The sequence below is a fragment of the Lonchura striata genome, chromosome 1 (assembly GCF_050655825.1).
Source record: "Lonchura striata isolate lonStrDom1 chromosome 1, ASM5065582v1, whole genome shotgun sequence".
Lineage (NCBI taxonomy): Eukaryota > Metazoa > Chordata > Aves > Passeriformes > Estrildidae > Lonchura > Lonchura striata.
Genome location: NC_140703.1, coordinates 98,873,629 through 98,886,617, shown reverse-complemented (window position 1 = coordinate 98,886,617; position 12,989 = coordinate 98,873,629). Strand labels below are relative to the sequence as shown.

The 12,989-nt window shown below is 36.8% G+C and overlaps 1 protein-coding gene across 6 annotated transcripts in view; it reads right to left on the bottom strand.

Moving 5' to 3' along the window:
• SHROOM2 (shroom family member 2) overlaps window positions 1-12,989 on the bottom strand; it is a 117,277-nt gene that overhangs the window by 70,585 nt on the left and 33,703 nt on the right. For 5 of the 6 annotated variants that reach the window (XM_085584271.1, XM_085584201.1, XM_085584206.1 and 2 more), the window contains exon 2: window positions 673-824. In XM_085584271.1, coding sequence (XP_085440397.1) covers window positions 673-824 — 152 coding nt within the window. Of the gene's footprint in view, window positions 1-672; window positions 825-7,981; window positions 9,717-12,989 lie in introns of those variants that run through there. The other variant, XM_085584209.1, reaches the window with a different exon arrangement.

The window sequence follows — 12,989 nt, the reverse complement described above, 5'->3', positions numbered from 1 at the left end:
AGATTTAGCCTACTTTAGCATTGGTTCACTTCTGTCAAAAATAATTATGAAAATTATTTTTAACTCAAGTTAGTAAAAGTTGTGTGAACTTAAAAGTGACAAGTCAAAATGTCAGAAAGTTTTCATACCATAAATGAGTTCATTCTGTTTTGATAAATCACTTCACTTTTCCCCTTCACTAATAGCCAACTGAAAGTATTCTTTATGCAAACCACTTATGAAATGCTTGAGACGTCAAATACTTTCAGAGTGGGTAAATGCTTTTCCAAAAACTTCCATGTAAGCCACTCCTCACAGCACAACTGGCCCACATGGCAGATGTGCTAAATAACAATGCCAGTGTCTGCACACCAAAGGCAGGGAAGCAGGGCTGACAGCCTGCAGTGCTTTGGGCACTGCACCTCAGGAGGACAGAGGCAGTGTCCTGACTCACCACATCACAACAGCACTCACAGAGTACATGCCTTGGGTTTTGCTCTGATCAATAGGCTGCCTCTCTCCACATCTTCTTCCATAAAGGGTCTGTGTTTAAGGACGAGTTGACACCACATAATATGCACATTAATAACACTCAATGAAAGTCACTAACTTGCCAAACCTTGGCAAATTTAGTTGCTCAGCAGCTTATGGGATGAAAGGGATTTGGTGTTCCAGCTAATGACACAAGCTTACCTTTTCACTACGAGCTTCAGTGTCTTGTGTGAGCCTTTCACCAGACAGATTGCTTCTTGTCGGAAGCCAGACAGGCCCACATCATTGATGCCAACAATTTCATCCCCAGCCAGTAACTTGTCTACAGCTGCAGCCTTGCTCCCATCTTCTATCTGGGGGGAAAAAAAAAAGTGTGTAACAAATGGTAGAATTATATAGGTTGCATAGTGCCACCTTTAAAATAAACTAATAAGCTTTCAATACTGGCTTTAACAAAAATTAATACAATAATTAAGTGCTTCACATAATTAAGAAGGCACATTAAAATCACTATAAACAAATAGTAATTATTCAGAGACCATTAGAATAGTAAAGATATAAAAGAGAGGAAATCTCCTAAGAAAGCTAGAAAGCTTGAGGGAAATTTGGGAATGTAAGGAAGAACTTCTTTGCTGTGCATGCACTAGAACAGGTTGCCCAGAGAGGTTGTGGAGTCTCCCTTCACTGGAGATTTCAAGAACTGTCTGGATGCAAATCTTGTTCTTGGATGACCCTGCTTGAGCAGGGAGTTTGGACCAGATGATCCACTGTGATCCTTTCCAACTTGTTCAATTCCATGATTCTGTGAAAAGCATCTGCCATCTTGACCTCTGCTCAATGCCGCATGTGTAATCATACTTGCAAATAGAGCTTTGGGCAGGCATCTAAAAATCGGATTCTCTAGAGGAGGCAGTCAATAATATTAACCATTTTGTTACTAACATTCACACACAGCCAACTCCAAAGATCTGGCATGGAATGAAATCCCAAAATACTGCTTAAGAGCTGGTCCAGAAAACTAAGGTATTTTCATCAGGAACATAACATTTAGGAAAATACCTGAAAATTTACCACCCATATAGCTAATTAACAGCTCTGGCTTTAAAAGACAGTAATACTAAGGGAAATTCACTGGCAGATTATTTCGCTGCCACAGGCATCTCTTGAATGTATTAAAATTTTACACAACTGTTCATAACATGTAGCAAAAACACAAGATAAATTCAAGATTCAGGCTTTTGTAATTCCCACCCCTACCAAGTTAAAAAAATAAAAGTTACCCATTTTCAAAATTTAAAACAAATCTCTCAAGCTTGATCAGACAGATTAACAAGTACCAACAGTTTGAACTGATTTCAAACAATGATTACAAGGATGTTATGAGGTTATGCTAGGAGAAAATTAGAAGGCCCAAAGCCCAGCTAGAACTTGATCTGGATACTGCTGTAAAAGACAATGAAAATATTTTCATAAATACATAAGCAAACATTGGAGGGCTAAGGAAAATCTTTATCCTTCACTGGATGTGAGGGGATCATCCCTCTAAAGGATGGGGCACTTTGGTATATGGTTTAGTGGTGGACTGGGCAGAACTAGGTTCACCAGTCTATGATCCTGAAGCTATTTTCCAAATGAAAAAAGTCTATGATTCTAAGTATAGCTGTAGGTATTGAACATTTTGCAATTCAATCCTTTGGCTTTCTAGTTTCTTCCTATCTCCTTTGCTGTCAACACAGCCTCTGGCTCCTGAGTTTCTTGTCTTCATGAGCTATGTATTTAATTGTATTGCTCCCTCACTTGCTCATAATCCATATCCCACATCTTCCCATACATTTGACACTTTATCTTCAAAGACTTTATGTCTTCATTATATTTTATATTGACTACAGTATCTCTGAGTCCCACATTATTAAATGCCAGCAAATTTACAAAGAGTAATTCCTTGTAATCATCCCAACTGCAGACAGTTTCATAAAGAACTTCCATCTTCTGAGGCAGCAAAGTCAGTCAGCAATGAGATAAATCAGAGGACAGTAACTTCATGAATTCTAAAGCTCCCAGTACAGGTTTTAGAAAGAGTCCAGAAACAAAAATATGAATTTAATAACATAATAAAAAAAGCAATATCTCTAGATGAAAGTACTTTAGGATGATCTCATAGAGCACTCAATCTCATTGAAGGCACATAAAAGTTCTCTTTATGTAAGTTCATTATAGATGTTCTTAAAAATCTTCAGGCTTGTAAACCTAAGCCAAAAAGAGTACTATGAAAAATGCTTAGTCTTATATCCCATTCTAAAACACTAATTATTAATAGTAATCAATAAACTTTATTTACAGAACTTCTTATCTTTAAAAAACCCAGATAATTAAAGATAGAGCAAGTTTCTACATCCCGATACCATCTAGCTTTCGAGTTATAACCTATCCTCCAACCTGCTCACATATCCACCAAGCATCAGGAATCTACAAGAACATCAAATTATCACTGCAAATCTTCATTTAGGTTGGAAACAAGGGAGTAGCAGTGGAAATTGCTGAAATGTAAGTAAAGATTTCAGTTCAGAGATGTCAAATGTAAAGCATCTGCCATATAAGGGACACTGAAGTCAGGCAGAGTGGAACAAGAGAACAGGCAGCTTGGGACACGTATCTGAAGCCCAAGTGGGTTAGGGAAGTGGCACAAAAAATATTAAGGAAAGTCAGAGCTAAATCACTAGAATTGCTGCAGGAAGGTCAAAGCGGAGGGTGGCTGTTGGGATGGGACACAAACGGCAGGGGCAGAGAGGGAAAGTATCTTGGAGGACACTTGAAATTCCAAATGTAGATGACAAACCATTTGCAGCCCTTATGCCCCAAGCAAGGCACCCAAACAAGGCTGAGATGCCCCTGGGCCCCAAAACACTTCGGCAGGACCTTTTTTTTATCTGTAAAAGAAAAAAAAAAAAGGGGGGGTAGGGGGCAAAAATCTGTCTCCTAGGATTTGAAGGAATGTTCATTGTTCTCAGTAAGCATGTTTGTTTTTTCTTCAGGCTGGCAATGCACTGACAGCAGGGAGTATTCAGTTACCCCCTCTGAGTTTTAATTTCATCAGGGAAACTACACATTCCACACAAAGTAAGCTTTCCAAAGAGATTCTGGCTGTCCAAAACAACATCAATAAGAAAACCCTCAAAAATATTTAAAAAATCGAAACCTAAACAAAGCTGAGGCCATCCTCATGAAAACTTCAAGTGGCTTTAAGATCACCTACAGATAATGAGAATAAAAACTACACATCCATTCACAGTAGAAGTCTCTTTAAGCTCAATAAATTTAAACATAAACCTTTCATACTCAGATCCCCGCATGGCTGTACAGATATGATTCTACTTGACAATACACTTTCAAGTGGAAATGGGAAAGTTAGACAGGAAAAACACAGCTTCTTCTGTTACACAGAAGTCCTTCCTTTAGTCATAACAACTAAAAACATTAGGTTTCGCACATATATAAAAAAACACAGCCAAAAATATCTACCAGGAAAAGGCCCCTTCAAATATACTGCTATATTAACCTGCCTTCTTTGTGCAAAACTGGACAATGCCATTCCAACTTTTACTTCAGGTTTTCTTCTGTTTTATTAGTTTTAACATTTATTGTCTTTATTCACCACTGAATAACTTTCCATCTCATCAGGACTTAACCAGAAGTGTAGATACCAACCAAAATATATAAACATTTTAGAACTAGCAAATACACTCAAAAATGTCATTACCTGTCACACCTCGACCACAAATGTATTTCACTCACCATCTTCAGAGTCAGCTGTTCTATGTTGTGTTTAGGATTAAGCCCAACTTTTAAGACTGAAGCCTGCATTACTTATCTACGTAGCATCAATTTCTTTTAGGATTTCAGGTGTCCAGAAAAGCTAGGTCAATAGCTGGAAATAAAGCCTTGAAAATGCAGAGGGATGTTTTAAGATGTCTTTCAAGAACAGTCAGGAAGAAGAGATCTGCCTCAGTCACTGTCAGCTGGCAGACACGACTGGATGTAACCTAGCAGGAACTGAACTCCCATAAGCACATCTTAGCATTTTTATAGCAATAGTAAGAAATAAAAGACATAGAAGAAAAACAAACGCCTTTTTTTCTCATAAAGAACAGGCATAAACTGTGGCAGCACAAACATATAGTTACACAGCTGATCTTGAATGAGCAAGGGTTCTAGAAATGCCTGCAAACCATGCCTTTGTTATGTACTAAAAAAATCATACCCTCATACTGTGCTAAATTAACAAGTGTAAACATGTTGACTTCCTATCCTTAGCAGTGATATTGGTATGCTACCAAAGAAAGTGTTTCCAAAAGAAGATGAAAAGGATGTTTGTTGACCAAAAGCATCTGCTTAGACAGTTTCTATTTCTCACCCTGCTGTCCCTGATGACCTCCCTATAGCCAAGAGCAAAAGCAAACTTAGGGATCCGTGCACCAGGAAGGATTGTGAGTGCAGACTTTGCCATCATAACAGTATCTACATTAATTGTCACAACTTCCCAAATTTATTTTTGCTTATATCACATCCACAAAACAGGAAGAAACACCGATTCAAAATGTAGATATAAGGATTTAAAAAAAACTGTTGAAAAAACAACACACACGTAAATCTAGTATGTGAAATTCTTCTTGTAAAAAGAAGATAGAGCCTTGAAACATGGAGAAAACATCTAACAGCTAGATGCACAAACATATTCAAAGGATACTTACAATTCTCTATTCCCCCCTGTTGGTAATTAACAGAAAGGGAAAAATAATGACCTGACTTTCCAGCTTTGAATTGCTGCAGTGTTGATGGGGAGCACCTATTCTAGCATGTGACCCCTTCACTTCTGTGTTTATCAGGTCCAATGCTTTACTTAAAAATACCCACATTCCTCTATAGGCACCTGTATAAACAAGCAGGAGACAGGTTGGGGAAATGCTGTGTCATATGAGAGATCTAGTTTTGTTTACAAAGCCAACAGTTTCTTGTCCAAGCTCTCTTTGGACAGGGTGGGAGACGGGATGGAAACCCAAACTCACAGACAAACACAGGAAAAAACAGCACCACTTATCAGCATTCTACTATCAGCTGTGATAAACTATTTAATCATAATTCATTTCTAGTACAGCCAAGAAATGTTTCTGTGGTTGTTTGTATTATGAGTATCTAACACAGTTTTTCCACAAACCTAAGAATCTTTGTAGAAGATCTTCAGAACAAATAAAATGTGGAAAGTGTCAACTATTTTGATTTGCAAAGAGTTAAAGGAGAAAAACCTTTACAGTTCAAGCCTGGCATTTGTGTAACTTTAAGGAATGAACAGAAAATAACAGATCTGACCTAACTCCAGCTATACATTCAGCTAATGCATTCTTGGGTGGCAAAGGCTGTATTCACCAGCAACACTCATGGCTCAAACTGAGGCAGGATAAAAGAGGGGTGCAAACTCCAGCAGGACCTAACTGGTCCAAAGACAATGGGTGTATGTGTATATGCAAAGCATCACACACAGGCATGCATACACTAGAAGCTGAGCAAGGCTAATGCATTTGACTTTACATTCCTATACATCCTTCCCACTCTACATGAACTTTGAAAGGGACTGTTGGAAGGACACCTGGCAGGGAAGAAATTCCAGCCCCATTTTACAGATAGGCTCAGAAGCATATATGGAAACAAGGTCCAAAAAAATGCAGCATGGCTGCAACAAAGCAAGGAATTCCACAAAAACTTTCACATTAACAAAGGGTACCTATAACCCTGAACCACCTCTTCCCACACACTGCAGATTAAATAATCAGCATTAATTACTCAACATGAACTTTAAACACCACCAATATTAAAAAAAAACAACAACTCAATGATAAGCTACCAACTTGCAAACTCTGTGTCTGTGTAATACTATCCAATATTATTATCTTGGCAATTGCTGCATGTCAATCAGGCACGTGGGTGTCTGCATTTGGTGACACACTTAGCCCAGAAGCCAGAACTTCCCTTTTGCCTGGTATCATAAATTCATGACCCACAGCCATTGTCCATATTTGCTCTTCCTGAGATTATCTTTAAACATTATAGCAAACAACATTAAATTTTAGGAATGCTTAGTCCAGGGCAATGTATTTCCCTAATAGCAATTTCTTCCCTAGACCTGAGGGAAACAGTTCATGGTCACTGTCACAAAACCACTGAAAAGAGAGAGAAATCCCCCTTGCCCAGCTGCTCTTTCAAATTGTCCCCCATTGTCCTGTACAGATCTTGAGCTGGCAGAAGCCCTCCCTTCTGTCAAAAAAAGATTCCAAAAATCAAAATGGAGACATTTTTTTAAAGGGCAGAGTCCAGTAGCAGGACACGGTCTACCACAGCCTTTTCTAATTGCTTGTTATTAAGTGTATTTAAATATTTGCATATTTACCCAGTAATCTTTTCTTTTCCATGTTGTTTTTTGCTTGAAAAAAACCATATTTTGAAAGTTGGTACAGTTCTTTAAGTATTTATTCAATTTTCACAATGGTGCCCATGCCACTGTTTTGACAAAGGGCTGCTGTCACTTCCACTAGAACAAGCCATTTTTGTAGGGGATTTATTACAGCTGTAAAAACTGACTCCAGGCTGAAACCTAACTTCAGAGTTCCTCATGCCAGAAATGTTTAAGTAGTATGGTAACACTTCCCTTTTTAACAATTCATGCATAAACTGATTAATATTTTAGTTCAACCTACATTCATACTACCATAAGTCTGTGAGAAAATATTTCCAATTATAAATAATCAGTTACTATTTCTAAAGAGGTTACTGTTTTTATATCTGTTTCTTTAAATCACGGGGCTGTATGGACTATAGACCAATTAAAGTAATTGAAGTTAAAAATTTAATGACACTTCCCCCAAGAAACTAATGATAACAATTTCCAGATGAAAAGTATCAGGAAGAGAAACTTCACATAGACTGTAGGTTTTAAAAAACTGAACAACAGCTGTTTATTTTTAAAGATTTTTTTCAAAGTGATTCCATTGTTTCAGCAACAGAAGTTGGAAACTTTTCATCACTGCTGAACAATTCTACTAGAAATAAATTAATAATCATATAAAAAAAAAAAATCCAACAAAAACCCAGAACCCACAAACCCCCAGAAACCCTTGATGTTTGGAAAGCACAGAGCAAATGTATTAAAAAAAAAAAAAAAAAAGTGGGGCTGCTGAGTGTCAAGTACTTAACTGTTTTTTGCCATTAGTACCTAAGCTTTACTAGTTACATTTTATAGCTTCTAAATAATATTTGCACATATGCCAGAGCAGCACACCTGCATATATTCCACATCTACAAAGTAACTAAATACAAACTGTAGTCTTTGGAAATCTTTATATGCAAGAGCTCCTCTGGGGCAGCACAAAACCCTCAGGGAAGCTTCCCAGCTCTTTCAGTCCCTACAACCTTACTAAACTTGCACCCAGCCCAGAAGAAAGCCAAAACAGACCCAGCTTACATGGAATAAGAATAAGGCCAAAACAAGAATGGAAAAAAATTGAAGTGAGTGAAGACTCTGGAAGCAGGGCTGATGGCAGAAGCCTGTTTGTAGTGTTGATCCTGAAACTAAACAACTCCAGTAACACTTGCAAAGCATAGCTTTTTTTTTTTTTTTTTTTTGGGTAGCACATCACCAACATCTAAACACCTTCCTACTGCTGTTTGGTACAGAATTCATTCAGACAATCTGTATACAACTTATTAAAAAATTACTAAGAAATGTCTCCCATTTACTTCTAGCCATGAGTTTGATTTTGCATTGAGCAGAAGCTAATAGCACATCCAGCCCAGAGAGACCCATCTGTAGTCACAGATGCCTTACACTGTTTTTATATATATTTTGCTATCTTTTTTTTCCCTTCCAAATGACAGAATAATCTGTATAAGAATGGAGTGAATAACTGTGCTATGGAAAGAAACAGCCAGCTGGCCAAAAGAGAACTGTTTTCTCTATATGTAGTTTATTTATTCTAAAAACCTCCTAGCAGAGAAGTTTGATAGGGTTGGATTATCCATATTTATTTGCCCAAGTTTACTTATGGATGACTATATATATAGGCTGTTTATGTATGCAATCTGTGCAGTTAACATTAAGCATTTTTATAGGTCTACCTTTTTTTTACTTTCAGCTATTGCGAACAACGATAAGAACGGTTTACAAAGAGGTTATGCCTAGAAGCAACTTGCATTTTATCTGTTCAATGTGATAACAGGAACAGACTTCCAAGAGGAAAAATATGACCTGACAAAGTAATCTTTCTGATCATAAGGTTCAAAGTTTTTTACCTTGCAACTATCATATGCTTTCAACAACACTGGTTTATCTTTATGTCTTCCTGTCCATCCCAGGAAAATAATGTCATCCTTTGCCAATGTGCCCTTGACAAAAACAGACCAAATGCAATCCAACAGCCTACAAAAGTACTGCATAATTAGGGAAAGGGTAGGAGTTACTGACAAATCAAACTTAAAAAAACCCTGAATGTGTCTGTATGATTGTGTAGACAGGACTGTGCATTAATTAAAAAAGGAATAGACCAGTTTCATCAACTTGCAGTTTGTTTGTAAAGGACTTCAACAGGTCTGAGAGACAGACATCGAAAGACCTAGTGAATGGCAACAGTATACTTGCCAAAAATAAATTCAAACTATTTCATTCAGTCTATCAGTCTAAATGTGACTTTTTACAAAAATTTAACTTGCATTCTATGCCTATGTCTACAGATTTCTGTGGTTAAAAAAAAAAAAAGAAAAAGAAAAAGCTACACTTTTAGACACAGGTAATACTGATTAAGACCCAGCAACAGAATAAAAACTGCTTCACTGTGTGTTAGTTTTAAAAAGCACTATGATGGGTCTGCCAAAATCCACAGGAATTTTACAGAGTGTTAGGTTTCCAGTTTAAATACTTTCCCTTGAACAGCCCATTTTTAACAGAATTCTTATCTTGACTAACTCATACCATTATTTGGTTTTAATCACAGCTGCTGTTTGCAATCCTCCATGTTTGTCATAGCACATATGCTCACTTCTGAGTCAGTTAGCAAGTATAACATTTCCCAATAATTCTTGTAATCATATGCCTGAAAATGTGATTTTATCCCAAAAGTAAAAGTTACTTTTAATAGTTACTGTAGAAGTATTTAAGAACCCACTATGTAGTGAACAGAACATAACACTATACATCTAAACAAAAATCTAGCAATGAGAATGACCTGCTCTCATAATAACTGACAGTAATTTCTTCAGTAAGACTTCTCCATTTTTAAAATTATTCCACTTTAAAGAAAAGGAGGCTCAGTAAGGTGCTGAATTTTGAAGTACGTTGTTTAGTCCGTCAACTCCTCTGCAAAGAAAACAAACAAAAGACTTCAAAAGAAGGGTCAGGCTCCTCCTAAAATTTGAGTGCTTTAAACTTTAACAACAGATTTTGCTCTTTTCATTAACTTTCAAGCTCAATTCACAATTGACATGCACATTCACAGAGTATCCAAATTACAGACTGAAGCTGTCCCTTGCCACCATCTTCCTCAATAATTCAAATATTTAAAGCCAAGTTCAAAGAAGATGACACATTTATCCCTTCCTCCCCCACCCCAGTGCTAAAAGTCAACAAAACCTGAAGCTGTCTTGATTCATCTTTGTTTAATTTACACAAACCCATTTACTCTAAGTATGTAGTACTTCAAACTGAATAGATGCAGATATCTACTCCCAGTGTGTGAAAGCCATGTTTCTGCTGTGCACTCTGCACACCATTTTAATTCTTTATTCTTAGAGCAGTAAAAACTCGGAAGCAAGTGGGATGACCCTCAAGAAAAAAAAGTCCTATTATAGAAACAAAAAAGGTCTGGGTAACCTTGCCCTTAGTTTGTCTTCTGTTCTTATTTATTACTGTCTTAGGAAAGGAAGAGAGCTTCCCTCACTCCAATTTGACCCAGAAGTCAAACATGAAAAGATGAAGAATCAAACAGTAAATACAGCATTAAATATATTTTTCTAGGGCAGGAATTGCAATGTAATTGCTCCAAAAATTACCAAACACAGTTCACAAAGCAAGCTGCAAAGGACTCTAAGGCAGTTTCTACTTGCTGAGGTTCACTTTTGCCACCTTGCAGCATCTGAGCTGCCTGGTATGGCCAGAAGCGGCTGCTTCTCTGGAGGCAGACTGCTCATGCAATCAATGCAAATCTCTCATGATGCTCCAGTAATAAAAAAAACCACCAGAGTTTTATGCAGTTTATTGACAAGATGGAATACTACGCATCTGTCTTCCTAAGGCACATACTTGACTGACCAGAGCATGAAACATTCACGTAGTCAGAGTTAAGCACCAATATCTTAAGTCTGTTCTGAGTCGAGAGCTTGAAAAAAAGTAAAATTCAGTTCTGTGGAGAGGATTTAATCTATACCAATTTACACCCCAGGCATCAGTATCATTATGGCATCCCTGCCCTTTTCCCCCTAGCCATCAGTACCCTGTTACCATATATTTCAGATCTAACAAAAAATCAAAATCAACCAAGCAAAGGCAACAACAACAAAAAAAAAAAGGCTAACAAAACCCCCTCCCTCAGCAAACCCAAAATTTTCTTTAAAATAATTTTTTTCTTTTTTCTAAACAAGCCTAGATGTTCATAATTTCAAATCCTTCATTTTGTGTAGTTTATTATATAGACTATTCCTTAAAACCTCATTACTGTATATCACCACAAAACATTAGAAGAAGTTCCTTCCTCATGAAATATTTACCATAGGAATTAGACATGCAACCATTTTTCTGTGAGTATCCTGCCACCTTTTCTCAATGTCAGAGGCTTAATTATTCCTAGGATTAATGAGAGATAATTAACAAATTAAAATAATTATACTGGGTCAATGACAAAGGTTATTTTTTCTTAAGAAACTACAGGATTGTGCTGTGAATTATCCATTAATGCACTAAAATCATCATGGATTGTAAATTTACACACATAGAAGCTTCAAAAACTGTGTGGATTTAACAGGAAATTGTAATGTAGTGCTCAAGAATTTTTATATTTAGAAGTTAGAGTATGCTTACTCCTCTAAATGGACATTTTCCAAATTGACTTTACTTTGCAGGCCTTTTTTCAAAAAGCTTTATTGTATTACACATGTTACTGGCTTAATTTAGCTCTAGGAGCAGGCAAATTACTTCAAACACTTTAAAAAATGAAGACATATCTAAACATTACTCACACAATTAGCTGCTTTTCCCAATTAAAAAATGTGTATTAAACTACAACAAAACTACTCAGTTTGACAAACATCTGTATTTCTCTTTGGCAAAAGTATCTGTCATCTGTGCAGATGCACTTATTAAAAGACACACTCTGCTCAGGCAGCACAACCCACAACTTCACTGTGCAGCACTCACTCAACTATGAGTGGAATTTTGGGAAAAGTGTCTGTACAATAATTCTTGTGACACAGGAGAAAATTTATAATTACACTTTATTTTCTGACATTGGTGGTGGGTCCACTGTGTGTGCACACCAGCATCATACACAGAGCTTCTTGTCTCCCACAGCTGCCCATGCCAGCAAACATGACTGCTTCTTAGGAGTGTGTATTCCAGCAGTATGCAACCACACTCATGAAAAATTCATGTCTGAGCACACCGGTTTAGGATGTCAGTGTTGGCAGGAGGTTGAATGTTCAAATATGATACTGCACAGGAGTTTTTGTAGTTGCTCATCTTGATAACTGAAAGATGATTAAAGACTACCTTTAAGTCACTAAAAACACCAGAGGAACAATCTATTCTTCTGAATGATAAAAAATTAAATCACATACTCTATTACACAGTATGCAACAACAGTGGCATACTGAAAAATTTTGTTAGCACTATATTTATTTAAATTATCTCCAAATTCGGTTGGTTTTGCACTCTAAATTGTAGGAAAACCTTTTAATAGATTTTATCATAATAAAAGAAATTTGAAGGTCTGACTAAAACTGCAACTGGAGAGCCCTCTGGTCTTCCCTCTGCTCAGCCCTCTGAATTAACCTGGGAGCATTTGGACTATTTCTCTGTACAGATGTTCATATTGGGATACTCCTTGCTTAACAGGGAGGTTTCTGGATTACCTGTTTCAAGCACTTAATTACTAAAAGACTGCATATCCACTCTATGAGTTAAACATCAGACACTGTAATTACCAACTTGCAAACCTCTGGAGTTTTTTGTTTAGCTAGCTATGGACCTGAAGACCAGTTAATTAATAGTTTTGAAGTATGTGTCCAATCTCAACTCCTGAAGATGAACCTTACTATCTTTACTAATAACTCTAATGGTCCTTTTAACATGTAAAAGAAATTATATTCCTAAAAGTAGACTTGGAGCTTTTGCTTTTATTTGATTGCTTCTAATATTAAAAGAGTGTATTATTACTAAAGATCATCATTAAGGACTGCTGAGATTAAGAATGTATTGCAAATCTTTT